Genomic DNA, 27,584 nt, shown 5'->3' with positions numbered 1-27,584 from the left:
AGTCTACATCATCAACTATTAACCTTGGAAAAGTACCCAAATTTTTCTGAGCTTCAGTTTCCTTCCTTGGAAAGTGGAAGCAATTTTAAAAAATACCTTTCAGTTTGTTGTGATAATTAAGTAAAATAAGACATGGCTCCTGTAGTTAGTACCTGGCGCATAATACCAACTGCAATTCAGATGCAAAGATCAATGAAATAATAATGGCTATCATTTATGCAGGTCTGCTACATGCCTGGCACTTTCTATAAGACACTATATTTAAATTTTGCAACCCCCTGCAAAGCATTATTGCTGTCATTTGTCAGATGCAGAAACCTAGGTTCAGAGAGCTTAAGTAATTTGACAAAGTCGCACAGCTAGTAAATGGTGGCAACAAGACTGAAAGCCAGGTTTGTTTGACCTCGAACCTCATGTGCTTTCCACTATGCCAAGTTATTGCCAGAAAAGGTGCTAGAAAAAGCAATGAAATTTTACTTGGGTCCTGGAAAAAAGGACAGAATTTGAACAGACAAAAGGAGGAAGGAGGAAAGGAGACCATGACTAATTCTGAGAAGGTACAGTGTATGTGTCAGGGATGAAAAGTATTGTGAGTTATTAGAGGACAGAAACAAAACCTGTACAACATAGGGCCCTTCAGTCCTAGCACAGAGACTGGGATGCGATAGCTGGTGGGGGGATGTCTATTCCCTAATTCTCTTATGTCCATAACAAGGAAGTAGGAGTGCATTGTCTGACTGGTAAGCTTGAGGGAGGATCTAGGGATGTGTCCCTCTAACCCCTCAAGTTTGGGGATCTGGCCTGCCCCAGGAAGCATGTGTCTTCTGCTTTTCCAGAAACTGTAAAACTTCAGTCAGTTTTATACAAGCAGATTTTCCAACTCTGCTTGTGACTGAGGGGGCATGTTCAATTCTGGGGTGAAGTACAAGCAGGTCCTTGTCCCTGCAGATCTAGAGCCACGGCCACCATTCTAGCTTTTACCAGGGACAAAGCTGATGTTTTGCTCTCCACCAGTCTGACTCCTGCAGCTATCTCAATGGATTCTGAACTTGCACGGCAATGAGGGTGTTATTGGAAGCCCCCTAAGACTGCAACAGTAGGCACTCAAGAAACCATGGTAAATGAGTGAATATGACAAGTTCAGAGGACAATGAGAAGATGGCCTGATCTGAGGAGAGGTTGTATGAGTAGTTTAAGTAAGGTTAGATGGATAACTTACAAGAAAAGCGTTTGAATTTGATGTGGGAAGAGAGTGCTGAAAGTTTCAGAGCAGGGGAAGAACATGAGGAGGACAGTGTTTAAATCAGGTGGTGAGAATCTGGCAATGGGCTGCAGGGGAGACTGGGGGAGGAGAGCCTGGAGCTGAAGGGCAACCATAGATGGTTTCTAGAATTCCTGAGGGAAGATGAAGGTCTGGCTTAGGGAAGTGGAAATGTGAATGAGGGTGAAAGGCTGAACAACAGATCTCAAAGAGAAAACCGCCAGGATATGGTAACAACTGGGGTCTCAGAAGTGGAGATACCTTCTTGTTGGAGGTTTCCAGTGGAGATCCATTTCCACTCTGAATGACACAGAGGAGCAGGCACAGGACCTGGTGGGAAGCTGGGCTCAGCCTTGGGCATGTTAAATCTGAGGTGTCCAGTGGATTTGTTCTTGACACCAGGGACACGGGATGCACAGTAGGGAAAAAGCCACAGTTGGGAGCAGTCTGGGGAGTCAACACCGTGAAAGAGGCAGCACACATTTAAAGTGCTCTGGAAAGAAGTTGGTGGAGATGTGACGTGTGAACAGGGAGAGTACCTGGTACATGGGTACCAGGAAGTGGGGTAGGGACACAGGCGAAGGGTCAGCGGAGGAGGGCAGGGGGATACCGGTCGCTCCTGGACTGAAGGGAAGGACGGGATGAGGCTGCCGGCAAACGCTGGAATCAGGCTCTTCTCAGCAGAGGAGGACGGCCTCCACCTTTCCTGCCCCCCTGTCCCCCGAAAATCCACAGTTGAACCCAACAGCTTTCCTCATGCTGACCGGTGTTCCGGGCCCTGCGCCCCCTTCCTCGCGCCCTGGCGACAGTGACGCCCTGGACCTCATACTGTACGGGTCCCTCTACCTCCGGCCTTCTCTCTATCAGCTGTAGGGGGCGGCTCCGGCTCCCCAGGCCGCAGGGCCTCTTCCCCTAGTGTCCTGCTCCAGTCTGGACCGGGGGTGCCCCCGCAGGACCGTCCCACCTGGCCACCGCCGCAGCCCACGCCCGCAGCCCGCCGGAGCTGCCGCAAGCCAGCGGCCCCTCCCGGGGGTGGGATTTCGGTCTCCCCCAACCCCCACCAACAGACACACACACACACACACACACACACACACACACACACACACACACACACACACACACACACACACTCCGCCTTTGTTGCAGTGTCCCCCAGGACAGCCCCCTCTCTGGCTCGGCATCCACGTCCTGGGGGCCGGAGGGGTGCTCAGCTAGGGGCCAGGCAGAAAAAGGGGTTCTGGCGGCGCCAGGACGCTCGCGGGTAGCGAGAGTCTGGGAGGAGGGAGCGGAGCTCCGAGCCGCGGGGACGGTGCTGCAGAAGGGGGAGGAGAATGGGGAGGAGCTGGGGGGCAGGCAATCGGGGAAGGAGGGGTCTTAAGGGGCGGCGAGCCCAGGTCGGATTTCCTCTGAGGCTGGCGATCCGCGAAGCTCCCACCTTCCCTTAGAGCTCGCTGCAGCCGCGTTGCCCCACGCCCTCCGGAGACCGGGACCGGACCATGGTGAGAGCGGAGTGCGGCGCGGAGCCGAGTGCACTGGCCCGACCCCTCTGGGCGGCCGAGGGTGGCCGGGCGGAGGGGGCGAGCCTCCGGGACCTGAAGAAGTTTCCGGGGTCGGCGCGGGGCCCGGTGCCTTCAATCTTGCTCTTCTCTCTTCCGCAGATGTGGACACGCTGGCTCGCGCTCGCGCTGGTGGCGGTCGCCTGGGTCCACGCCGAGGTAGGTGAGCCTCTGAGGAGGTCCGAACTCAGGCTCCGGGGCCACTGGGGTCTGTGCGTCGCGCGGGTGGTACGTGCGTCCTGGGGATGCTCTCCCCGGGTGGGACTGGGAGTTTCCATCGCTGGGTGAGGGGGGCGCTCCGTGCAGAAATGCTACTTACGAAACTTAAACCTTAAAATCGGGAAAAGTAGTTTGGGCCGTAAGCGGGAGCCTCACCGCGACTAATATGGAGGGAGGGGGGTGGGGGACGAGCTGGGCCGATTGGGACGCAGGCGGCGACAAGAGCAGGAGCTGAGTTCAAAAAGGCTCCTGAGTTCTTTCCTTCACTTAAGAGGAAATTGAGAATAGTTGGAGACTTTTTCCTTCCGAGTCGGTCGAGGGGGAGGGCAGTCTCAAGAGATTCTTCTTTCGGGGAGGAATATATTTTTCTCTTTTATAAAGTGAGATTATGATTCCCTGATTTTTTCCCTTTCTTTGTAAAGTGCCCTCGGATTTTGTGTTATTATCAGAGCCATATAACGGCCTTTAAAACATCTCAGTTTTTTCTTAAACTAGTGTTGCGCAAGTATGAGCGATCCATTGCTCTGCTCTTTTGAGGGCTCTGCGTTTCCAGTCAAAGTATTTCAGCGCTTTTTTGGTAATGTTTTCTTTTCAACTCCAGTGACCTTCCTGAGACACTACAAACAAACCAACAAACCCTTTACACACAAGCCCCTCCATTAACTCAAAGGTTTATGGACAGAAAATAAACAATTCTAAATTCCCTGAGCTCTAGTCTCCAGAAAAGTGAGGTCAGAAACCAAACATTTGATAATTATGGCAGGAAATGTGGAAGGAATTAAAAAGCATGAGGGAGAAGAAATGGAATGTACATTACAAAAGAAATAGCTCCCTAGTGGGTGGTTATTCTCCCTCTTTGAATTTTTTTCTTCATATTACAGTTTAGCCCCACCCTTAGCATCACAGCTTGACGCTGCCCAGAAAAGTCATAAAAGCCTGCAAGGCCTTCACGATTAAAAAAAAATACACTTTATACTGAACTTTCATTTAATTCACTACTACATTGTTGGTTGAACTGGAAACAAAATCTGTTTTTACTCGCAATGAAATAAAAAATAGCTAATATTTTTTGAGTATCTACTTTGTATTGTAATAAAACTCCATTTGAATGATGCGAAAACTGAGTCAGAAAGGTCACATAGTCTATCCTATGTTGTTAAATGGTAGGAGTGGGATTTGAACACAGGTCTGGCTCTTAACCAGGCTCTTCACCACTGCCTCATACTAGGACTTCATAGTGGCTGTGTACTTACATAGCAGACATTGGTTGGGCTGCATGCATCATTTCTTTTAAAGCTTCCCAAACCTTGTAGGGTCAGTTTTATTAGCCACATTTTATAGAGGAAGAAACAGGTCTAGGAAGATTAGGTAACCTGCCTAGTGCCCAAGGTCACACATCTAGTTATTTCTGAAGAAGGATCTGAACCCAGCTCCCTCCGCTGGTGGAGCTCATCTCCAACTCCAGGGCTTGTATTTGAGGGAGGATCCCTCTTCACTGGCTGATTTTGTCCTGGCTAAGAAATACCCTTCCATCCCTGCTGTGGGCCTCAAAAGGAAGCTGCAGTCCACTGATGAATGAGGTGAATCCCTGGGTGGTTTTACTGCAGGCTTAAGAATTGCCAGCTAGCTGGTGTGTGAAATCGCTCTGTGAACTAGACCACAAATGTGAGGGGTGAGGTGGCTGTTGGTTCACTCTCGCCACAAGGCTATGTGGCCTGAGGTCTGGGATCTGTTCTCCCAAGCTGTTTGCAGTGCACTCCCTGCCCCCAGTGCATTGCAGGGAAAAGCTTAGCCCTCATAGGAAGTTCCTCCATCAGCAATTTCCTGCTTGAGGTGGAAGAGCAGAGAGCACTGACAGAATTCCCAGGCAAAACCCATGGGGAAAGAGGCAAAATCAAGAAGTGCTGAGGCATGAAAACCGAGGGAGTTGGTGCAGAAAGAAGGCTATAAACTCAGGGTATGTGAAGGGAAGTTTTCATTTTATGACTCCAGATTATCATTTAGTCAATCCAATTTCTGGGTGCCTGGCCCTGGTAACATTTTGTAAACTTTTAATCCATGTTTTAATAATAATAAAATTTTAATTATTAGTGAAAGGGTAAATTAGCCCTAAAATTTGAGTATTACTTTAAAGCATTTTATTGTGTAGTTAATGGTGCTTGCAGTAGAAATTTTTTTCCTTGTTACCTATAACAACATATAGCAAACAAAGGCAAACAATGATACTGTCTTTATTAATTGGACTTCACTTTAGTAGACGTTAGAACTAAAATTATACAAATATGGTTGAGCTTTCAAAATGAAATTTAAAAAACAGTTTTCTTGGTACTTTTTTGGTTTCATAGAAGCACAAGGATTCAATTCAGCGTATTTTATTATTACTATTTTTTAATAGATTTTATTCTTTTAGAGCAGTTTCAGGTTCACAACAGAATTGAGCAGAAAATACAGAGTGTTCACACATAGCCCTCCCCACCCACACATATATACTCCCCTACCCTCAATATCCCTCATCAGTGTGGCATATTTGGTATAATCAATGAACCAACATGGGCACATTTTTATCACCCAAAGTCCATAGTTTACATTAGGGTTCACTCTTGATGTTGTACATTCTATGGGTTTTGACAAATGCACAATGACATGTAGCCACCACTATAGTATCATACAGAGTAATTTCATTGCCTTAAAAATCCCTTGTGCTCCATCTATTCATTCCTCCCTCCCTCTAATTCAGCATATTTTAAAAGAATGTGATTGCACAACAAATTATGTTGATCTCTGAAGAAGGCAAGCCTTTGGAATACTAGACCTTCAGAATCAGAGGTGTCCCAAGCTTGAGAAAAGGTGGTTGTTGTCATTATTAATGCCAGTTTGTTTGGTTAGATTCTGTTGGTTAGATTCGAGAAACTATTAAATCATATTAAGGAAAGTGTTATATTTTGAAAGTTCTCCATGGTCTCTTACTTACTTGGCACCTCAGAGTTGCTTTTTTGATTGCTTCCTATCTTTCTTTCTTTTGGTCTTAATACTTCAGGCAGCTCCTTCAAAACTCTGCCCCATCCACCTGAGCTCACACCCATGTTCACTTTAGAGTCTCTGCTTGAAAGGGGGAGTTGGCACATGTCTCTTAATGAGCATATATTAACATCTGGTATGGATGAGAAATGGGGCGGGTGGCGGGTGGCAACAGCAGAGCAAGCCACCTCTTCTCAGATTGTATTGGAAGGAGGCTTTGTGGGCCTGCTCGGTCTCCCTCACCCATCCCCCTCCCATTGAGAATTACTGCTGTTCACTGAGAGGTGTGGATAATGGAGGCTGGGAGAGGTTGAGAACCCAGGCTTTAGTGCATGTGCCTTTGAGTCTCAGTAGGTGAGTCTGAGTCTACACTAACACTGCAGGCTGGAGGGGACCCTGTAGCCCAACTGCCTGCTTCCAAAAGACAGCCTTGGCAAGTGCCCAAGCACACCCACTCTCCCTTGGCAGTTGTCTCTGCTGGCACTCTGATTTCCAACATTCCAAGTCTATAAATTCATCATGATAAGTTACACGTACAGGAGACTGATTCACAAATCAGAGCACTCATTCCAGTAAGGGAATACTTAACCCACAAACTGTGAGTGCCTCATTTAAGATAATAGTAGCAAAAACTATAACGATTATACAAATGGGCAAGAAGATTATTAAGGCATTGTCCTTCTGAAGCCAGATTTCTTAACCTCATTTATACCCTATTATCAACGTACAGTTAATCAACCACTAGGGTATTATTGGCCGATGTGGGATCTCCTCTGTATTCTTTAGAATTATTCTAATAGTGAATTCAGGCAGGCCTAGAGTGCGATTTTCCCCCACATTTCCCCTTGGTTTTCCCCACATCCTCTGACTGCTTCTTGAAGCTACAACATAACTGAAATTTTAATATCCATCTTATACATTAACCACTAAAATAACCTGTTTGTTTATCCTTTGGCAAATAAACTCCTTGCTGTGATTCTGGAGACCATTATTAGAAATTGGGGTGTTAAAACATAGCAGAGACTCTGCTGAATAGCCAAAACAGATGGACAAGCACCCTGCAAATTGAGGTCCTGGATATTGAAAATGTCTTTAGAAGGGGGCATGTCACAATTCCCATAGAAGTCTCTGAATCTGGTAATGGAAAGCAGGAGTCCGTCCCCAGGCTCAGAGGAATAAGTTTGGAAGGAGCTGTGAGATGGGGGCATGGGCTGCTATGGATGTAATGTACCAAAGAAGAAAGTAAAGTCTTCAAAGTCAGTGAGACAGGAAGAATCATGTTTCCAGGAGAACAGAGAAAGTAAAGAATGAGCTGTAAATGCCAGTGGTCACACATAGAGGATTGAAAATGTCACGGTATCTTTTTCCTACTCCTCTTCAAATAATTGGACATAGTAAGAAATTTCTAGTAGCCACAAATAGTATTAGCTTAAGGATACCAGATATCATAGAATTGAAAAATGACTTACACTTAGATGCGTTCATTTCATAAACTAGGTGACTGATGTCCTGCAGGTCAAATGCATGCCTTCTCTAAGGTGCTCTGTTTTCTGTCGCCTGTGACTTTGGCATGGGGTGTTTTCTCCAGGAATGAGTTAATAACAGCATGGGCCTTCCCTTCATGGTGCCCATCAGACAGTATTCCCTGCTTCAGGCTGAGCATGCCCTACACACAGGGCAGAGTCATGGATGAAGTGCAAGACATGGTCTCTGCCCTCAGGTTGCTTACAATCTAACAGTGGGCCGTTAGATTTAAACTGTGGCAGCTATAATGTATAATATTATAGCTATATAATGAACATGTATTATTATTGCTTTTTTTTTTACATTAACATAGGACTTCCCTTGATTTTTAAAGTTCTTTTACATTAGTACAAAACACAAATCTTTAATGTATAGCCTGGTGAGCCTTTACATTTGGATATACCCGTGTAGCCACCACCCAGTCAAGACAGAGGAAGTTGGTGCAGTAAGAAGGCTATGAACTCAGGGTGTGTGTGGAAACAGTTACAATTGAAAAAGTGAGGAACAGATATAACCAAAGTTACATTTCATCACTTGAAGATCACTATCATTTAACTAGTCCAATCTCTTGATGTCTGGCCCTAACATTTGGCAAGCTTTTAATTCATGCTTTAACAATAGTGAACTGTTAATAATTAATGAAAAGATAAATGAACCCTCACTGTATGAGACTTGAAATTTGGATATTATTTTAAGCATTTTAACTTGTAGTTAACAGTGCTTGCAGTAGAAAATTGTTTCCCTTGTTAGCTACAAAAACATAACAAACATAATTTAATTCAGTCTTTATTGACATGAATTCATTTTAGCAAACTTTGGATCAGCTTTGGGGAAGATGACTTTACTGTTTCACAGATGGATATTACAGGACTCAATGTAATCCACATTGAGAAACTAAATCAAGGAAAGAAACTCGAATAATTCTATTTGACCACTTTGCCCTCGTCATTATTATTTTTAAGGGAACTCTACATAAGATGTCTGTCATGTTATTTATGAAAGCTAAAAACAAAACCTATATATCTAACAATGAAAGAGTTAAAGTTAGCAGCAATATATGCCACTAAAAATATGCTTACAAAAAATTTAAAGCTCTGGCAAATGATTATGATTCAATTTAAAAAGCAGAACCTTCCACCACCACTCTAATGCCCTATCCCCATAACTGTAAAAATTTATAAAGAAGTATGACAAAATGTCTTAAAATCCATCATGAGGATTCTTGTGACACCTCACCTTTTTCAAGAGGATCTATCCTAATAGATGCTATTTTATCTAAATAAAAAGTGTTATTTTCTGATAGAATGTGGAATTAAAAAGCTTAGAGAATGTAGAAAAAATGAGAGCAAAAAATAAAATTACCCATAATTCCACTACCTAAAGATAAACTAGCCCTTCTTCCCTCCTTTCAGAGAAATTATCAAAATCAATTAACAGATGTATGTTGTGTGCCTACTAGATACTGCAGGCAATGAAAATTAGTACCTCCCAACACTGAAATAAATTGCCTGCAGGAACAAACATGGCATGCACGTCACAACTACCCTCTCCCTTACCCATGATAGCATTGCTAATCAATCATAGAATTTCTTCCTTCTCATCCTGGAGGAGGTTAGAAAATCCTTCTCAGCAAGGTTCTAGGTAGCCACTGGCAACCAGTTAGTGTGTGTGAGGTAAAAAACATTTGCCTTTTCTGCTGGAAAAGTCAATCCAATTTGATCAAACGTTTGGTATATCTTTAGCCAAAATTAAGACAATTAGATGGCAGAGTTCGGGACTATGTGAAACAAAGACAATGTGGGGAAACAGGTGATAGAACTAGAGTAGGAAATGGATGAAAATATCAAGAAAACACTTGGTAACTGGCTCAAGCGTCCAAGTTCTCTAAGTTCTTCAGATGAATTCAAACACCTTAAAAAGTAAGCCAAACTCTCTAATGCTGGCCATCATAAAAGTATGAGAATTTTCTTGGCTCTTTTGATGGCGTGAAGAGTTACTCTTGCTGAGGCTCTAAGAGCTGCTGCTGTCATAGATAATCGCGTCTGCATCAGCAGCCATCTGGCAATAACCTGCTAATGGAAAGCTCTTTGGGTAGCTGGAATACAAAATGTCTCCTGTAAATCTGCATTTTCTGCTGTGGTTGGAGGATTTCCATGTAATCTCTTCATTGAGTTTTTATGTGCTCATTTGGAAGCCATCACCAATAAGGTATTCCCAGGATTGTCTGAATTTATGACCTTTAAAATGTTTCCTATATAATCCAGACACTTTGTGACCAACTAAGCTGTTGCCAAAACAAGTCATGTAACACATGGCAAAAGCATGACATGTTGCAGACCCAGGTTTATACATATATGTGGCATGGGATATTAGGTTGAATTGGCTTGAGGTAGGGAATATGTCCCTTTTTACTTTTTGTTGTTTTCAAGATTTAAAATCTTGTGTCTGAGGCAAAATTTGTCTTTTTCCCCACAGTCTGTCATTCTGTCCTTCAATGATAGTAAGTGAATATATCTTATTGATCTCTTACAGCAGTGCCAGGTGCTATGCCAGTCACTCTGCACTTACGCTGCTATTAAGAACAGTATGGAACCAAAAGGCAATACCGTACAGGTCCCTATTCTGAAGGAGCTGCTACCACTGTAGCATCTGTCCAGCTCAAATGGACCTGGCCATTAGGGGGCCAGATCTACAGCATTCACAAAAATTACCACCCTCTTCCTTGCCCACCCACTTCCTTGCCACTAGTGCAGAAGTCCCTGCGATGCACTGTGGGACAGATGTCTTCTCAGAATTTGAGAGGCTCCACTTGAGCTGCTGGGGTCATTTTCAGCCTGTTCACCTTGACCACTTGACCAGTCTGTCCAGTAGGTGGCAGCTGTTTGCGTGGAACCTCATCTGAAATTGTTCCAGTTCCAAGAATGCTGGCGTTTGTCTCTTACTCCCCACTTTCGTGTCACTCAAGCCTTCCCCTGAATCCCTTTCTCCAGTCTCTCTTGTTCTCACATCTGGGTGTTTCAAGTCTTATCTTTTACATGGACCCTGTTACAGAACCTTCTTATTATTAAGAAGAACATTATAAAATAATGAAAGAGTCCTTGACTTAGAAGTCCCACTCTGCCCCTTTCTGGTTGATGTTAACCTTTTTAAAGCCAATTAATGTCTCTGGCTTGCAGCCTCAGTTAAGGGCAAGGGCTTAGAGGTAGTGAACCAGGTTTGAATTCTCGCCTTGTCTAGCTGTGAACCCTTGAGCAAGTTACTTAACCTCCCTGAGCTCACTCTCCTCATTTGTAAAATGGGAATAATGGCCATCTCTCTTGCCTGACAGTCCAATTAGATAATGGAAAATGTTTCTTCTGCTCATGGCACAGTCAACACCAAACACCTGAAGAAATGAAGTGCCTCTTACCGGTGCCTACTGGGCACTGGCAAAGAATGTTTTTGACTCTGTAATGATCTCAACAAGAGAATTCTCAGTTTACACATTAACATTCTCTAGGCATTGTCTGTATTTGTACATCCTGTGTGCTGGCTCAGGTGGTTATCTGTTGACGAATTTATCTTTGAGAGGAAGTATAGCATAATGGTTTAGCGCCCAGGCCTTGAAGCTAGATTACCTGATTTTAAATACTAGCATGGCCCTTATTAGCCCTGTGATCTTGGGGAAGTTACTTAACCTCTCTGGTCTGTTTCCTCACCTATAAAATAGGCTTAGTATGGAATGTTTACCCTATAGGTTAGCCATGAGAATCAAATAAGCTATTCCATGTAAAGCAGTTAAAAGAGTGATTTGACACATGGAGTGCAGTAAATGTTAGCTGTTATTACATTCTTGCGGCATCTCTATTTATTGGAAGAGCTCCAAAAGCTATGGTGTGTGTGTGTGCGTGCATGTGTGCGTACGCACACTTGCATTGCTTATGGCTGGCAGAACTCCCCTTGCCTCTTTCACTCTCTCCAGGGATTAAAGATCACCTTTTAAAAGACAAGTAGAATATTTATTTCATTGGATACTTTGATGCCCAGAATTCATATCAGAACCCTTGCCTCTACTGAGCCAGTCTTGCCCTCCAGCATTTCCTCTGTGAAGCCACAACTCTATCATTCCTCCAGGAAAAGAATTAAGGACTCATTGAGACCTCCCGAGCGCAGCAGTGGACTGTGTAAGCCAGCAGAGTTTCTCCCTAAGGACTGAGTGAGCCAGGCAGAGAACTGGAAAGGGAAGAAGAGTGAGAAAAGGCAAAAAAGAGAGGTGGTAAAACTCCTCTGGAACTTCTCCAGATTCAGTTGTTCTCCTGTGTCGTCGTGCCCCCCCCCCCGCCCTTTTTACACATGGAAGTAGCCACCAGATATCTTGGATTTTTTGTGGGATAGTCATTTTCATATGTTCTTGCTATAGCCCCCATAGCACGGCCTGTTCCCGGGCCACGGATTCTAAATTTGGAGTTTAGAAAATAACCAGGTCGGGCAAAGGAATAGAACCCTTTGCTTTCACTGTCTGAAAAATAAATACTTTTTCTCAAAGACAGGGTAGGAAGTATTCCTGCAGCAGGCTGATTTATCTGCTTGGGAACCAAGGCAACGCTTCAGGTGTTTTGCACACAAACTTGAGTCCTCTGCTGGGCACTGCTGTGTCTGGCAGCCAGCCCTGACTGCAGCCTCATGTGGCCACCCATTCCCAGGCCCCAGAGCTGGGTCTCTTCATTGCTCCTCGTGTTGCTCTCTTCATCTTTCCCCTCTATCTTCTTGTCTCCCCTTTTCTTTCTCATCTCCCTCCTCCACCTTTACAGAGACGTCATCCTGGAGTGTTTGGGCTGCATTAGGAGCTCAAGTTCAAATTTCATGCAGTGAGAAAGCTGCACAAAGTCTTGATGCATTATTTTGCTTCACCCATCTGGGACAAAGCAACATTTCTCAAAGTAAACTCAAGGAGGGAAAGTAAAAAGTATCGCAAACTTGTTCTCTGCCAGGCACTGAGTTAGTGCTGGTGACTAGGACACAGATCTTGTCCCCAGGGGTCCAGTGGGAGAGGCAGGTAGGGTAAGGGCTCAGAATGATCTGGCATGGTAAGTGCTGGGACACGGCTGACAACCTAACCCAGCACTGGGGTTGTGGGAAGGCCTCTGAGAGAGAGTGCCCCCAAGCTGAGCCCCAGATATGAGTGGTGGTAGCCCGACAACAGAGGGGAGGAGAGGAAAAGGGCCTTGTCTTATCCAATTCTCACAACCTGACACTGCAGTTCCTCTAATCTTTATTTATCAGTTAAAAAAAAAAAATGGCTCAGAGGATCCAGTTAGTTACCCCCAAAAAGGTCACCTAGTAAATAGTAAAGCCAGGATGCAAACCCAAGACTTCAACTCTCAACTCAAAATGCCTTGTGTTCAAGACTGCTTAAGGTCCACTGAGTCTTATTTCTGAAAGTGACTTTGAAAACAAAGCAAAAACCCTTTCTCTAGGTAACATGGACTTAAAAACAACTGCACAGGCTCTGTTATTTAACTTCATGGTCTATCAGCTGCAAGTGCCTGGATCATTCTGGCTGTGTCGACACGGGCATGGCCTCAAACAGGTTCAGGTCCAGGTGCATCTTTGACTCACACTGAAGTGTAGTTGTTCCATCAGAGCACCTGCTGCATGATGGTCAGTAACTCAGGAGATGCTTTAAAGCAGTCTTTGTCCTTGACATGTATTCAAACTGTTCCACATCAAATAGGACCAAATTGCAAGAGAGCTCTAAGACTCCAGCTGAGAGTCTGGGTATGGTTGTTCAGATTGTCCACTGTACAAGAGTGGCTGGCCAAGGGGGCAAATTAGGCTGACTTCATCCTACACTCTGCTTACCAGTCTCTGTGCCCTGTCCTGGGGCTTGTCTGCCCTCCCAGAGGGGGGCCATCTTTTTCCTAACTAATGTGCAGAGCTCCCCAGACCCACCATTTTCTTTCAGAAATGGAAGATGACTTATTGGACTATAGTGGCCATTTCTCCTCTGTACATTTTGTAAATTGATATCATTCAGAGTCTTAGAAAGCTTTCATAACAGGCCTCCATCAAAAGGCAGTTCTGTATTATTATGGATTTTCCTCATGGATTACCTAAAATGATACAAATGGAAATTTTAAAAATCTGTTCTTTTGCAACCAAAAATGTGCCACTTTTGGCTCTTGCCCAACTCAGTCTAGTTTGGGAACTCTGATTCCCCAGGACTTGAGAAACACATTCCTAGCTTCCCCCTGATTGCTGGATTAGCACAACTTCCTTCAGCCCACAGCTGAATTCCAGCCCCAAGGAAGAAACATCTTAGACAGAGTGAACTCCCAGCCTGGAGCCTGTCAGAGGTTGTGTCATGTGTTTGCATTAGCTGAACAAAAAGCAAGCAGGCTTTCCGGCCTTGCTCCCCCTCCTCCCCACACCCCTCTCTGGAGAGGCCAGTTAAAGTCTAGACAGTGTCTGCTTGGCAATGAGCCTTTTCAGCACAATCTGCACAGTTCTGCAGCTCTGACTTTGGTTGCCTCTCCTCACTCGTCCCCTCTTCCTCGCCTCCGTTTTCTTAGTTAGCCTTAAACTGTCTCAGGGGACTGGCATGAGCCACACATAGAAGAAGCAGGTGAATGAATTTATAATACTGTTAGGATTCAGCTGTCTTGAGAGGTTCAGAGTTGAGAAAATACCAGTTGTGCTGGCTGAAGCTATGGCTGAGTTTACAGAGGTCCCTGAGGTGAGCTGGCTTCCAACAAGCCTCCGTTTATTGGCAAGAGATGGGCTGGAGCAAACCCAGGACAGGCAGTGCACCCAGGTAATGAGCCTCATGCTGTCCATGGTGGAGTGAACTTGGGCAAGTCACTGGACCCCTCATCTGCAAAATATGAGGGTTAGAGTAGGTGAGCTCTCAAACCCAGTTCTGAAATCCTATCCATATAAAAGGAGGCAGACATTTTAGGTTGGATTGTCAGAGTATCCTACTTATGGAGTCAGGATATTTGATTAACTCTTGTCTTAATTGATGGCCCAAGAAAGAGCAGTTTGAAAGAGAAGCTGACTCAGGAGCGGGAGAAGAGAATGAGTAAAAGCAGGAGGCATTTTGTGCCCCTTACTTGCTCCTGCGTGTATGGAGTGAAATATAAACAGTACATCATGTAGCACCCAAACACTCTTCCTGCCCAGGAATCCCAATTGCTATTTATTCTACAGAAAGAAATCACTTGATTTTCCACTTTAGAAAGCAGCTACTCCACAACACCGGGCAAAAAATAATAATAATAAAGAAGGATGCTGGGTCCTCTTGGGGTTGGGCAAGGAATCTTTAAAAAAAAAAAAAAGAAAACCAAAATTCCACAGTGTGCAGTTTGAACTTTTATTGAACCTACTGAAAAACGAAAACTTTGTTCTAACCTTTGTATAAATGTTCACATTTTCTTTTAAAAATAATGATGCAGTATTGAAACAGCTTACAGAAATAGTTGTCTGAAAATATTGCACGAACCCTAATGTTTTCCGGAACCCTTCTTGCCTTCTTACCATGTTGCCTGGCCCATGACCAGGATCCTGGGTTTCTTCAACAGGAATTGGTGAAGTTCTTGCCCTGGTCCCCATGCCTTCTCTCTAAATCAGTTCAGGGCTCTTGTTACAGCTGAGGGCACTGCTCTTTGGCCTTGACTTCAGTGTTTAAATCAAGTGTCTTGAGAGGATGAACACAGTAAGGAAGCAGAGGCCAATGCATGTGTTTCAGTCCTGCTTAAATGCTTGGTACCTGAACTGCACTCAAGCTCCCGAATCCCACTAGACAATCCCAGTATGCTAAATTGTGCTGACTGTTGGTCCTGAATGGGGGGCTAGCCCAATGTTGTCTGTGGCTTTCCTAACAAGGCCACTTGTACAGTGTCAGAACTGACTTCACATTGACTGTGCTCCAGGGTAGACTATATACACATACACACACATACATTTTACTACTTAATTGACTTAGGTCTCACTACTTGAAGAGTATGACTGTCTACCTAAAGCTCAAATACACTCGCCTCACAAAAACTAATGAAGAGAATCATGTATGTTATTAATCATATGTTAGTTTGATTGTTGTGTTTAATCTAGTTTGGTACTTTAACTTCTGTTATACTGTCTCAGTTTCTTTCTAGCCTAGGGATACAGATGAGTGCTTATTTTTGTGGTTGTAAAGTTTGCTTGTTAATAAACATTTACTTAATAAGTGTATGTCATTCATTCATTCATTCATTCATTCCCTATCTTACTCCAAAAATAAGAATTATTTTTTCTTCTCAAATTCCATGACTGGTATATCCTACTAGTTTCTGTCAGGGTTAGGCTAACTAAGCATATTTTCAGTGATGGAGAAGGACCCAAGTTTATGGCATATCATTTGCAACAGAGAAAAATAAAATGGATGACGCACTTAAAAAGAGTACTGGTGACTCACCAGGATGCCTGGATCACTCAAACTTTTGTGTGAAATTGACACGTGTGGAATTACTATTAGAGCAACTAAAGCTTTTGAAGCAGAATTCCAGATGCCCACACTGAGCCCAGACTCAGACATACAGGAGTTCCCTTCACTGTCAGGGTCCCTGTCGGGAGGACCCAGAGGTGGCTTCTGGGTGGCCCAGCCCAGCTCACAAAACCTGCTTTGGAATGGAGGCAGAATTCACAAATGCTCAGAACACTCAGCTTCACTTTTCCAAGGGCATTCTCATGCTTGGGTCTTCAACATATGCTATAACTACAATGCTAAGTTAATTGGGGCAGGCTGAGGTCTACATCAGAAGCAGGAAATTCACCTGGCTTCTCCTTAGAGCCCTAAGGATCTTTCAGGAATCTGTTCATTGTGCTTTGTTCCCCCCCACCCCCTCCTCTAGTCTTCTTTCTCTCCTTGGCATTTTCTATTTTCTTTCCTTTCTTATCCTGTGTGGCCTTGGCCTTGCCAACAGCCACATACAGAGAAACAGACTTCCTGGTTTAGCTATTTATTTTAAGGGTAAAGCCTTTCGCTTTATGCATTAATTGGTGTCAGTATCACGTTCAACAGAAGAGTAATTTTCTGCATGGCACCAAGGGCTGGCTAATGATCAAAGAAAACCCCAGCACAAGGATATCCACTTCAGGTGTGAGTTTGTTTGGGGTTTCTCAATTTCCTTTCCTGGGGGATGGGAAGAGAGGGGAAAATGGGATTGGGATGTGTTTTGAGCAGAGGCCAGACATTCAAGGCCAGACATTCTTTGCTAAAATGTTGGATGTAGTAAATTCAGTACTCACTGCAGATTTACTTCTTAATAAAATTTGCTAAGCTACTTGTGGGCCATATTGTTTAAAGGACAGTTACAAAGTGAACAGCTTTCTCTCTGAGAAATACAACTGAAAAAGTCTGTGTTTTCTTTTATTTTCTATGAAAGAACATGTATATTATAACCTGGCTGATAAGAAACTATAGGAGTTGGCTTTTTGTGTGTTTGTTACATGCCCTATCTAGGCAAGCTCTCTCTCTCTCTCTCTCTCTCTTTTTTTAACATAAAAATAAAATCCTGTAAGAATAACCAATGCTTGAGGATTGTTACCCTCGCTGTTAGTCAGTTGACAGCTTAGGTAATTGCATTTTCCCTCTAAATTCCCTTTACACATCTAATCAGAAGGCTCTTCATTTCCTGCTGAAGTTGCTTTATTGAATTGCTGTGTGGATTAGAGAGCAAACTAGGTTCCTCCCCAGTGGCTATATTTCAGTTGGTGATTGGGTTATTTTTCTAGGTAATGCTATCAATATTTTGCCTGTTGTAAATGGCATTCTCGTTCAGTGACCATAATTACTCAAGTTACAGTGGCCTAGAGTGTAAAGACTTCCTCATTCCCCAGTCATCTGTTAACTCCAGGGAAGTCTTCTGTCTACCCAGGTTGGTGAAGTGTGTGTGTGTGTCTGTGTGTGTCTGTGGCAGCTGAGGCAGCTGAGGACTATTAGGGCCCTAGATTAACAACTTGTGGATTCAGGTGTGACAGCAGCCATATTCAGAAAGTCTTGATATTCTCTTTGAGGCAGAGACAAAGGATTCTAAGCCCAAGGGTGTTCAAATCATGGGAACTGTCCTAAAACAGTTTCTTGTTTAGAAATGGGTAGAGAAAATAGGAAGAAGGAAAATGGTGATGGGGAGGACTATAGGAAGAGGGGGGAGGCAGTGGTGGGGGCAGGAAATGTTCACTGTTAGCTCTAGTGGGGTAAGTAAGTGAAGAATGTCTGGTCTTTATCTTACAAGCTTCATGAGGAAATACTGTGAGTGATCACTGCTGATATATTGGGTCAGAAAAATGGGTGACAGTTTTTGCTAAGTGAATGCATGGTCTGTAAGCAAGACTCATGGCAGCAAATGATAATGTACAAGCTATAAATTAAAATGGTACCTGTATATAATGTGTATAGCAAGGGAAATACTGACATAAAGTTCCTTACATAGGATAAGTGCTCAATAAATAGTAGCTGCTATTCTTCTTGTTGTTTTTGCTTAAATTCCAGGGGAGAGAAGAACTACCAGGAGAGACATACTGAGCCTAGACCCATGTTTGTCACACTGCACTGAGTGATGTTAATACACATGCTACCTAGAAGAGAACATAGGCAATACATTCTCTGATATAAATCATAACTATGTTCTCCTAGGTCAGTCTACCAAGGCAATAGAAATAAAAGCAAAAAATAAATAAATGGGACCTAATTAAACTAATAAATGTACTAGGTTTAATGGCTTTTTAGTTGCAAGACTTCAGAGCTTTACAATGTTCATGTGCATTATTTATTTTCCTCTCTGAGAGAAAATTATTATAAGCAATGTTTACCAGACATTTCACCACAGAAAGCCATTTCAAAGAAATACTATAAATATTTAAAGACTAGTATTCCATGGAACAGTTTGGAATGGGTCAACTCCAGACAGATTTCCGTAAGCAGATTCTATTTACATCTTGCTGAACTCACTTCCTAAACTGATTCCATTCCATGAAGAAAGCATGGGACTTGACTGGACCATTGGCATGGTCATGTCTATACTTATCTAGAACTGGCTGGGGGTTTTTTGTTATCAACTTGGAGTATCCAGGAGTCTTCTTTTTGATTTTTCATTTTCCCTATCCATACCCAGTCAGTCCATCAGAGCTCTGTTGGCTCTACTATCAGAATATATCACCTCTCCATTGACTGTCTGTCTCCATCACCACCACCCTAGTCCAAGCCACCATGATTTTGTGCTTGGACTATTGCAGTAGCATCCTAGCTGCTCTCCCCTCTAGCCTCTCTCCATCTACTTCTCTACACGACAGCCTGAGTATAATCTTCATAAAACACATACATGATCACATCATTCTCCTGTGTAAAACCCTCCAGCAGCCCTTGTTTCATTAAGAATAAAATACAGACTTTTTACCAGCACCTACAGGGCCCTACATGCACCAGCCCTGGCCTGCTTTTCCCAGCTTATCTCTCACTGCTCTCCCTGTTGGGCCCTGTGTCACAGCCACACTGGCCTCTTTCCTATTCCAGGAACATGATGAATTCCACCCTGCTTCAGAACCTTCGCACTTTTCTTCTCTCCGTCTGAACTGCTCCTTTCATTCTTCAGGCCTCAGCCCAAGAGAGCGTTTCCCAACCACTCGATCTAGGTGGTGCCCCCCTCTCCCAGATTTCTTTGTCAAACATACTCTGTATTCAACTTTCATCACAATCTGAAGTGATCGTGTTATTTTTGTTTATTCACTGTCCTCCCTCTTGAATGTGTACTCCTTCAGGACAGAGCCCTTCTCTTTCTCGTTCACCAGTGAATCCCCAGCACTTCAAACTGAGCTTAACATATAGTTGGTGCTCAGTGAATAATTTGCTGAATTAATCAACTGGCCAAATGGATTGACCAGTGCACCCAAATATTTCATCTGCAATATGAGAAGATGCATTGTACCCTGCCTGTAGTCTTTGTACCTCAGTCATCTCTGTGCCAGATTCTGCAAGTAGAATGTGCACCTGCGAAGGTGGTTGATAGCACATGCCCACCAACACTTTGCTTAACCCTAGACTTGGTAGACATGCTGGGCTTGCTTAGTCTGGCACGTGGATTTTCTCAGCTCCAGATGAAGTTGGAATTTACACAGACACTAGCTGAATAATAAATATTTTTATTCTTTCTTTCCGTGATCAACAATTCTGATTTCACTGGGCATCATTCCCAGAGTAAGTGAAAGTCCCAAAGAATGTAGAATAAAGCATTAAATTCTACTATTGGTGTGATTCTTTGCCCCAAAGCCTCTGACCACTTTGTCTTCTGACCTCATCATTTGCTGAGACCTGTACTTTTCAGGATCATTTCTGCTTTTGTTCTTTCTCCTTTTCATTTGAATGGTACCTGTGATGTCCCCAGTATGGGTAAAATAATGTCTCTGGATTTACAGATTAGCTCTCAGAGAAGTCTTCTATCCTGGGGAAGTTTCCACTAAAGACCCAGTGATCAGTAGTGGGTTCCCAGGAAACAGATCACCCCACTTCTCTGCAGTCCTACTCTCCAAACCCTCCTACAGTTGACCTGCAGACCAGGTTCCTGACTTCGTAGCATACTGCACCACTTTTTAGTGGAGTCAGTTCAATGTGTGGCATTTCTCTAGTGTCTAGTCAGTTACAAATGGAAGAGAACAGAGCTTTGAGAACTGTACTGCCACATAACACTTGGGAATGTTTTTACCACAAATGATAATCTGTAGCTACGAAGCTAGTGGGTTTGGGGGTGGAGTTTCTAATGCAGTCCTCGGGGAAAATAAAATGAACAGAAGAGGAGGTCTTTGTGCATTGTTGGTACAGGTTAAGGGTCTCACAGGATTTTAATCTCTGCAAAAATAGGGAGTTTTGCTACGATGGAGCAGGATACCTGGCAATCTCTCATTGGTGGGCCTCCTGTCAGCTGAGACCTGATTGGCCAGCACAAGTAGGCTTTACAGCTCCTTCCCCCCAGCTGTGACTTCCCGACTGCTCCAAGGAAAGAATGCAAGGCAGGAATGTCTCAAGAAGAATAGAATGTGCATGTTTTCATTGACTTTAATCTCAAGGCACTAAAAGCATGCACGCACGCACGCGACTGTGTGTGTGTGTGTGTGTGTGTGTGTGTGTGTGGGCGCGCGCGCGCATAATATTATTAAAAGCTGGCAGGAACAGAGTATTTTCAGTTGAGCTGAAAAATGAAAAAAATAGTTTTGAGAAATATCCACCTCATTGCCAAAGTTGTCCATGGACTTTTACGCACAAAAAAATTACATTTCAAAAATTAAGAGAAGGCTCCAAGTAGGTAGTTTAATTAGCCCCTTATCATTGTTTCATGAGATAAGCCATACAGAGTCCTAAAGACAGGAGGTGGCAAACATTTTATCTTCCTTATGGAGGAGACCAGAAGGGTGAAGTGACTTGTCCACAGGCATTGAAATCTGAGCCAGAATTAGGCTTAAGTACCCATGACACCTGCCCATTTTCAAAGCACCAAGTGTTTCAGTTTCCTGGTCGCAGATGCAGCCCAGCATGCTGCTTTCCCCCACGTGACCAGCCAGACCTGTTGACTTCAGTTACACACACCACTTCTAAAATATTCCAAGTTAAAGTCTTACTCTTTCTGCCTAAACTCCCCCTCCTTGATTCAGCTCTCAGTAATGTGTCGGAACTCAGAACTTACTGTTCAGAGCTGTGCGGTTCAGGAGGAAAAACCACTAGCCATAAGTGGCTCTTGAGCATTTGAAATGTGGCCAGTCCCATTAAGATGTGCTGTAAGTGTAAAACACATGCCAGGTTTCAAAGACTTAGTATGAGAAAAAGAATGTAAAAGATCTCAACAATAACATTGATTACATGCTGAAATGGTAATCTTTTGGCTATATTGCCTTGAGTAAAGCAAACTATTAAAATAATTGTATCTATTTCTTTTGACTTTTTAAAATATGGCTACTGGAAAATTTTAAATCGTCTGTAAGACTGATGTTATATTTCTATTGGACAGCACTAGACACTTGTCACTTCACTATATGTTGCACTTAGCCACACATGTCTTGAGTTAGCTCTTACTAGATTGTGTTGTCATGCTATTTAAAATTCCATGTATATATGTCCTATCTCCTCATCTAAACTGTCAGCAGCTTAGGGACACAGACAATGCTTTGTTTTTCCTTAAGTCCCCAGCATCTAGCATGATGTTTGGTATTTTGTTGCTTGATTGCCTCATATTTTGCTTACTTTCTCCAGAATAGATTTTGTCCATTTCTACTTTGGACAATGATAAGGAAATGCAGGTAAAGTTGTTTGGAGTTTAGTTTTTTTCAAAAGGATTGGTTTTATATAATTCTAATTTGTTCCAGAAAGATTAACATTCCTCTAAACTGGACTGTTAAAACCAAGGGAGCCTGCAGTGGGTGCTGGAACTTCCTGACGTGCCTGCCCAGCAGAGAGCAACAGTGTTAACTGGTGATTACAGGTTGTAATTGCCATCCCAAAGTCTTGAGGAAGCTCCACATTACACTCAGAGATTTGTGCCCCATTTTCCAGGACCTGACGGGGTATAGGTCCAGGTAAATAAGGCACATTGGCCCCAGTGGCTCCCAACCTTGAGCCAGGGTTGGGAGAAGAGGGCCACTACCAACCATGGTTGCCAAGTAACTGCCAGGAACCCTGACCACAGGGCTGTGATTCCCAGAGTCCCTGAAAAAATACCAGAGGATGCGCCCTGGGTGGGCCTTACCCTTTAAACATCCTACAATTTTGTAACTGAGCTTGTGGCTAAACCACATGCTCATAATTTCTAGGCTGGCTATATTATGCCTAAAATACAGTCATTTCTGCTGGTTCCCTGGGAGAGTCTGACCTTTCCCTGGGTTTTGTGACCACAGGATCCCTGAGCCGCTGTTAAGGAATGTGTAAGAATACACCTCTGGAAACCTCCCCTCTTCAGGGGAGATTTATTAAGTCTCAGTGCTGTGGAATGATCCCACTCCAATGACCACATTATTGCCATGAATTCTATGACAGCCATCTCCCTTTGGCAACAATGGATGAAGTGAGCAATTGTCTCTCTTTTTTTTTTAATAGACTTTATGCTTTTAGAGCAGTTTCAGGTTCACAACAGAATTGAGCAGAAAATACAGAGTTCACACATAGCCCTCCCCACCCACACATATATACTCCCCTACCCTCAATATCCCTCATCAGTGTGACATATTTGGTACAATCGATGAACCAACATGAGCACATTATTATCAACCAAAGTCCATAGTTTACATTAGGGTTCACTCTTGATGTTGTACATTCTAAGGGTTTAAAAAATGCATAATGACATGTAGCCATCATTATAGCATCATACAGAATAATTTCATTGCCCTAAAAAATCCCTTGTGCTCCATCTATTCATTCCTCCCTCCTTCCCTCTCCCAAAACCCCTGGAAATCACGATCTTTTTATTGTTTCTGTAGCTGTGCCTTTTCCAGAATGTCATTTGGTTGGAATCATACAGTTTGTAGCCTTTTCAGACTGGCTTCTTTCATTTAGTAATATGTCTTTTAAATTTCTTCCATGTCTTCCATGGCTTGATAGATCTGTTTTGGTTTTTTTTACTGCACATATACTTTTTAATTTACATATATGTACCATTCATTGTTTCTAAGAACGTTTAGAGCTTTAGCTTTTTAAACTTACACAGTTATCAAAGGAATAAAGCCAACCACAAAATAAGAATTAAATCAAAAAGATACATACACCCTGCTATTAACAGCAACATTATTATAATTGCCAAGATAAACAGTTGTCTCTTTAAAGAAGTAGTTAGAAGGATTTGTAATGACCAAGATTTTAAAGTAACAGTGGTCTCGTCTGCCCAGGTTCCTCAGCTTTGCAGCCCATGAATATCCTCATTTGGTTGTTGAATCAAGGGAGATGAAAGCTACAAGAGGCAGTTCATGTCCGAAGTGGTACTTGCTTTCGGTTTCTCATCTTTCCTAGGCTATGCCCTAGGAAAACTGAGTCCTGGGTTTCTGTGGGCTCATAGACACCAGGTTAGAATTTCCTCATTATAAAATGAAAATAAGCATTTTTCTACTTAGGCAGACTAGTGATTAAGGTGACCGTTTGTCACAGCTTATGCCTGTTGTCCAAGGCTATCTATTTAAAAGTTCCCCTTTGACTCTCAAAAGTGTCCCAGTTTGGTTGTCGGTGTCCTACTGCCAGCAGGTGCTCCCCCGCTCAAGCTCACATACCCCTGCTTGCTCAGCACTCATCCAGCATCCCCCTCACAGAGGAGCTGGGCTCCACAGTGATGTATAAATTAAGTCTTCAGCTTCCCTCAGTGATCCTCAGACTCAGATCCAGAAAGCTCCTGTGGCTAGGTAATAATATCACCTGTACAAACTCTTCTCCAAAAATTGACTTCCTTTGGATACTACCTGAATGGAGCCCTTCACTTGCATTTGGACTTGCTCTGGGTGTGTATCTGGGTCGTGGGAAGTGAGGATGAGGAACACTGGGTGGGGAGGGTCCTCAAGGGTCTGGAAATGAATAGGCTGGAGAACAAACCCTGCTTGTGGAATCTGAGGGTGATGACCACCACCACCTCTGGCATTTCCTTGGAAGACTGTATTCCTCGGACTCTAGGTTTTCCCCCCACTTTTCTCTCGATAGGTAGTTTCTGTGGCAACACAGTGTCTGAGAACTTCTAATTACATCTGTCTGCTTCTCCTAGAACCATGCTGAGCCACACATATGGGGACTTCATTTAGCCCAGAGTTTCTTGCTGGGTTTTAACCCCTTCTGCATTCCTTGGGCTGGAGAATAATTGCCAGGATGCTGAAAACTTGACAGATGCTTTGCAGCTAAACTACCCCAAAAGATTCCCAGGGCTTTGTCCATGTCTTTAAAGAAGAGACTCCTGTGGCTCTGCTGTGCTGGGTCTCTGGGTCGCTCTGTTCCATTTTGTTCCAGTCAACCCTGACTCCTGACTTCCTTGTTTTTGCTTCAACCTCTTGCCCCCTCCATTCTGTCAAATGGTCTCAGCTCTTATTTGGACATCACAGTTCCTTTCAAGGTACCTAAGCGCCAGGGGAAATGAACCACTTGGGCACAACTAAGTCTTTGCCCTTCCCTGGCAACTCACATTTCACTATAGTCCAGCCCACTGCAAGGTCAGCCTAGTGGATGAGCCAGAAAGGAGTGGCTGGAGACCTCTGGAACCTTCTGGGATAGAGGAAGGGTAGAACATCTTTTTTGTCATCTAGGGAGACCGATCATCTTGCCTCCCTTCTGCCTCATCGGGCAGTGTCAGGACGGGGTCCTGAGAAGAAGTAACACAAAATAGCTGCCTTGATAATACGCCCATTTTCACAATTTGACCTCTTCCCACTTGTTTCTCTTCATCTCTGCTTCTCCCTTTTATAAAGGCCACCAAATTGTCGGGCTGCTCTTTGATGGCCTCTGCTCTACACTCAGATGTCCCACCCAGTTTTGCCTTCCTCTGAGGTACCTCACATTCCCACGTTACCTCTTCCACTTTCCTTCCTGCCACCAAATTATTCCCTCAGCATGGCAGCTAGGTCATACATTAATTGTGGACAAAGGACATGACTGAAAGCCATTTTAGTCCCCCACTATTCTCCTGTCCACTTCATTAACACACACATACCCCAGTGTCTTTCTGTGGGTCTAAGACAATCTCTGATTAGTGAAATTCCAGGCTGAATACTTATGGCCTGGTGGAGAAGGGTAGGGTCTTTAGGCTTTTCCCCCAGAAAGACTGGTACTGGAAGGAGGCAGCTCCAGGAGAGGAGCTGGCACAGAGGGGCTGTCTTTCTGCCCCTGCTCCAAGGTGCTGGGGTTTAGTCACTCTTTCATACTTTCAACAAAAGTTGCCTGAATGTCACAGAGTACTGTGCCAGGACCTATGACAGAACTCTAAAACAGAGTCCTTGTCCTCTAGGAACTTACAGTTCAGCTGGGAAGACAAAAATCTGCACAATCAATTAAAAAATTATTTTTAATTAAAAAAAATTTAAGTGATCAGAAGGAGTTCCTACAGAGAGGAATGAAAGTTCAGAGAAGGAAGGAGGAATTCATACCAATCAAAAGGGAAAAGTCACTAAAGATGGAGGCGTGTAACTTGAGTTAAGCCTTGAAGGACAGGAAGGATTGTGACAATCCAGACAATAAACCAGACTTCCCAGATGGTGACATTATTTTTTTAGCTGGTCTTGTGGGACATTCTCTGCCCACCTGAAGGTTAAGGAAGTAGCTGACAGTACCTCACAGTGCTGATATCTTCAAAGGGTAATGAGTTCTCATGTCAAAATGCAGAACCTCCGGAGCCCCCATCCTCCTCATTTTAATCTGCTGAGATCACCTGCTCTACTTACAGACACCTTCTGAAGTGCCTGTGGCCGGAGGACCCGAGAAGTGAGGGTTCCTGGAGGTGAGGAGGCCAAGTAAACAATGTAGTCACCCAGGAGAGAGGAAGACTGAGCCACGTGCCAAAACCGGGTTAAATGTGGCCAAGTAGATGACAGTGTCAGGCATCGGTGCCAGGTCATGTGAACCACCTTGGAGAGTGGTGGCTTACGTTTCAGTTTTAGGGGATCCATGTTCAAACTGGGATGATGAAAAGGAGCGGCAGATTGGGGGGGGGGCGGTATTCTCCAGCTCAAGGAAGATACCCAAGTTCTCTACCTCAGTGGATTCTTTCCCTTGGAGGAATGTATTTCAGGGGCTATCTAAATTCAGAAGAGCCCAGGCCAAAAGGGGTGGAGAGGAGAACCCACAGCTCTTAGCCTGTATCCATATCTTTTTTGCCTTCCACCAAAGCAGGGGAATAAATCCTACATTCCACTCAGAAGTCCAAAGAATGTGAATTCTACTTGGTTCGGAGCTTGGGGAGCCTAGGGAGGTGGAGGGCTGGCTTGCTCAGGATGGAGTGCCGGGAATGTGTGGGGATGTTGGTCCAGATGTGGCCGGCACTGCAGGGGACATTTCTAAAACTGGCTCTCGGAATTCTCCCACAGCTGCCCTAGAGCTGTCTCCCCTCGTTAGTTGAGGGAATTGGGATTTAGGTGTGTGGGTTTTTTTTTTTTTTTTTTAACTTTTAATCAACCGTTTTCCTTGAACTACATGTGGAAATAATTAGAGCATGAATGCTGAGTAAATGTGAGTCCTGGCAGTCGCAGACATACTTCAGTGACAGGTTCTTGGCAGGAATGAAGAATTGTGAATCTCGTGTGAAGCTCCTTTAGCCATTCTCTCCCTTCTTTTCTTCCCCTTTTTTCTTATAAGGCAAACACAAATAGAAATAAAAACATTATTAATGGCATTTGAGGGGAGTAGAGGGTTCCAACCAGTTAACTAAGAGTGAAATCAGGCCACTCAGTTGGGGTCCCATTACTGCTCCCCTGATTTCCTCTGCTATGATCCAGGAGGGAATGAAAAAGCATTGGTTATGAAAATCCTTTGACTATGGAAGCCAATTTTTATTCCCCTACCAAAGCCCAGCAAAAACCCTGAAACACCCTCAAGAGGGTCTATACATAACCGGTATCTTTAGTTTGGGCATGTGGGTTTGTTTCCTTGGGAGATTAAAGTTTGATATTCAGAAACATCAGAAATGGTAAATTTCTATGCTTACTAGTTAAGAGAATTCTAACAAATTAAGGGAATTTGAGATCATCAAGAACCTTTTCGTTTTATAGGTGGAGAAACTGAGGCCCAGAGAGGTCAAGCACCTTGCCCTGTCACACAGTGTGTTAAAGGCAGAGATATGTCCAGGGCCTGTCTCCAGGATTCTGCATCAGTTCTCTTTACATGGGAACCTCACTGCCTCTGCCTGGTCTGCCCGCTGGGTTACTGGTTCACATTTTAGCAGAGATTTAAAAGCTCTTTTTTTTTTGGAGGGTGGGGTCTGTTTCTTCCCAACATTTGCCAAAGCATTTCTCATACAGTGCCATTCATCATCCATTCCTTGGAACTCTCTAGA

At 43.8% G+C, this 27,584-nt stretch overlaps 1 protein-coding gene across 1 annotated transcript in view; it reads left to right on the top strand.

Annotated features, from left to right (window-relative positions):
- Positions 1–2,611: 2,611 nt before the first annotated feature.
- FSTL1 (follistatin like 1) overlaps positions 2,612–27,584 on the top strand; it is a 51,274-nt gene continuing 26,301 nt past the window's right edge. The window contains exons 1-2 of the mRNA XM_032480048.1: positions 2,612–2,763; positions 2,923–2,979. Of these exons, the coding sequence (XP_032335939.1) occupies positions 2,761–2,763; positions 2,923–2,979 (60 nt within the window). The 5' untranslated portion in view covers positions 2,612–2,760. The remainder of the gene's footprint in view (positions 2,764–2,922; positions 2,980–27,584) is intronic.

Source organism: Camelus ferus, chromosome 1 (assembly GCF_009834535.1).
Source record: "Camelus ferus isolate YT-003-E chromosome 1, BCGSAC_Cfer_1.0, whole genome shotgun sequence".
Taxonomy (NCBI): Eukaryota; Metazoa; Chordata; class Mammalia; order Artiodactyla; family Camelidae; genus Camelus; species Camelus ferus.
The sequence above is the reverse complement of the archived record's forward strand: the minus strand, read 5'-3'. Positions and strand labels throughout refer to the sequence as shown.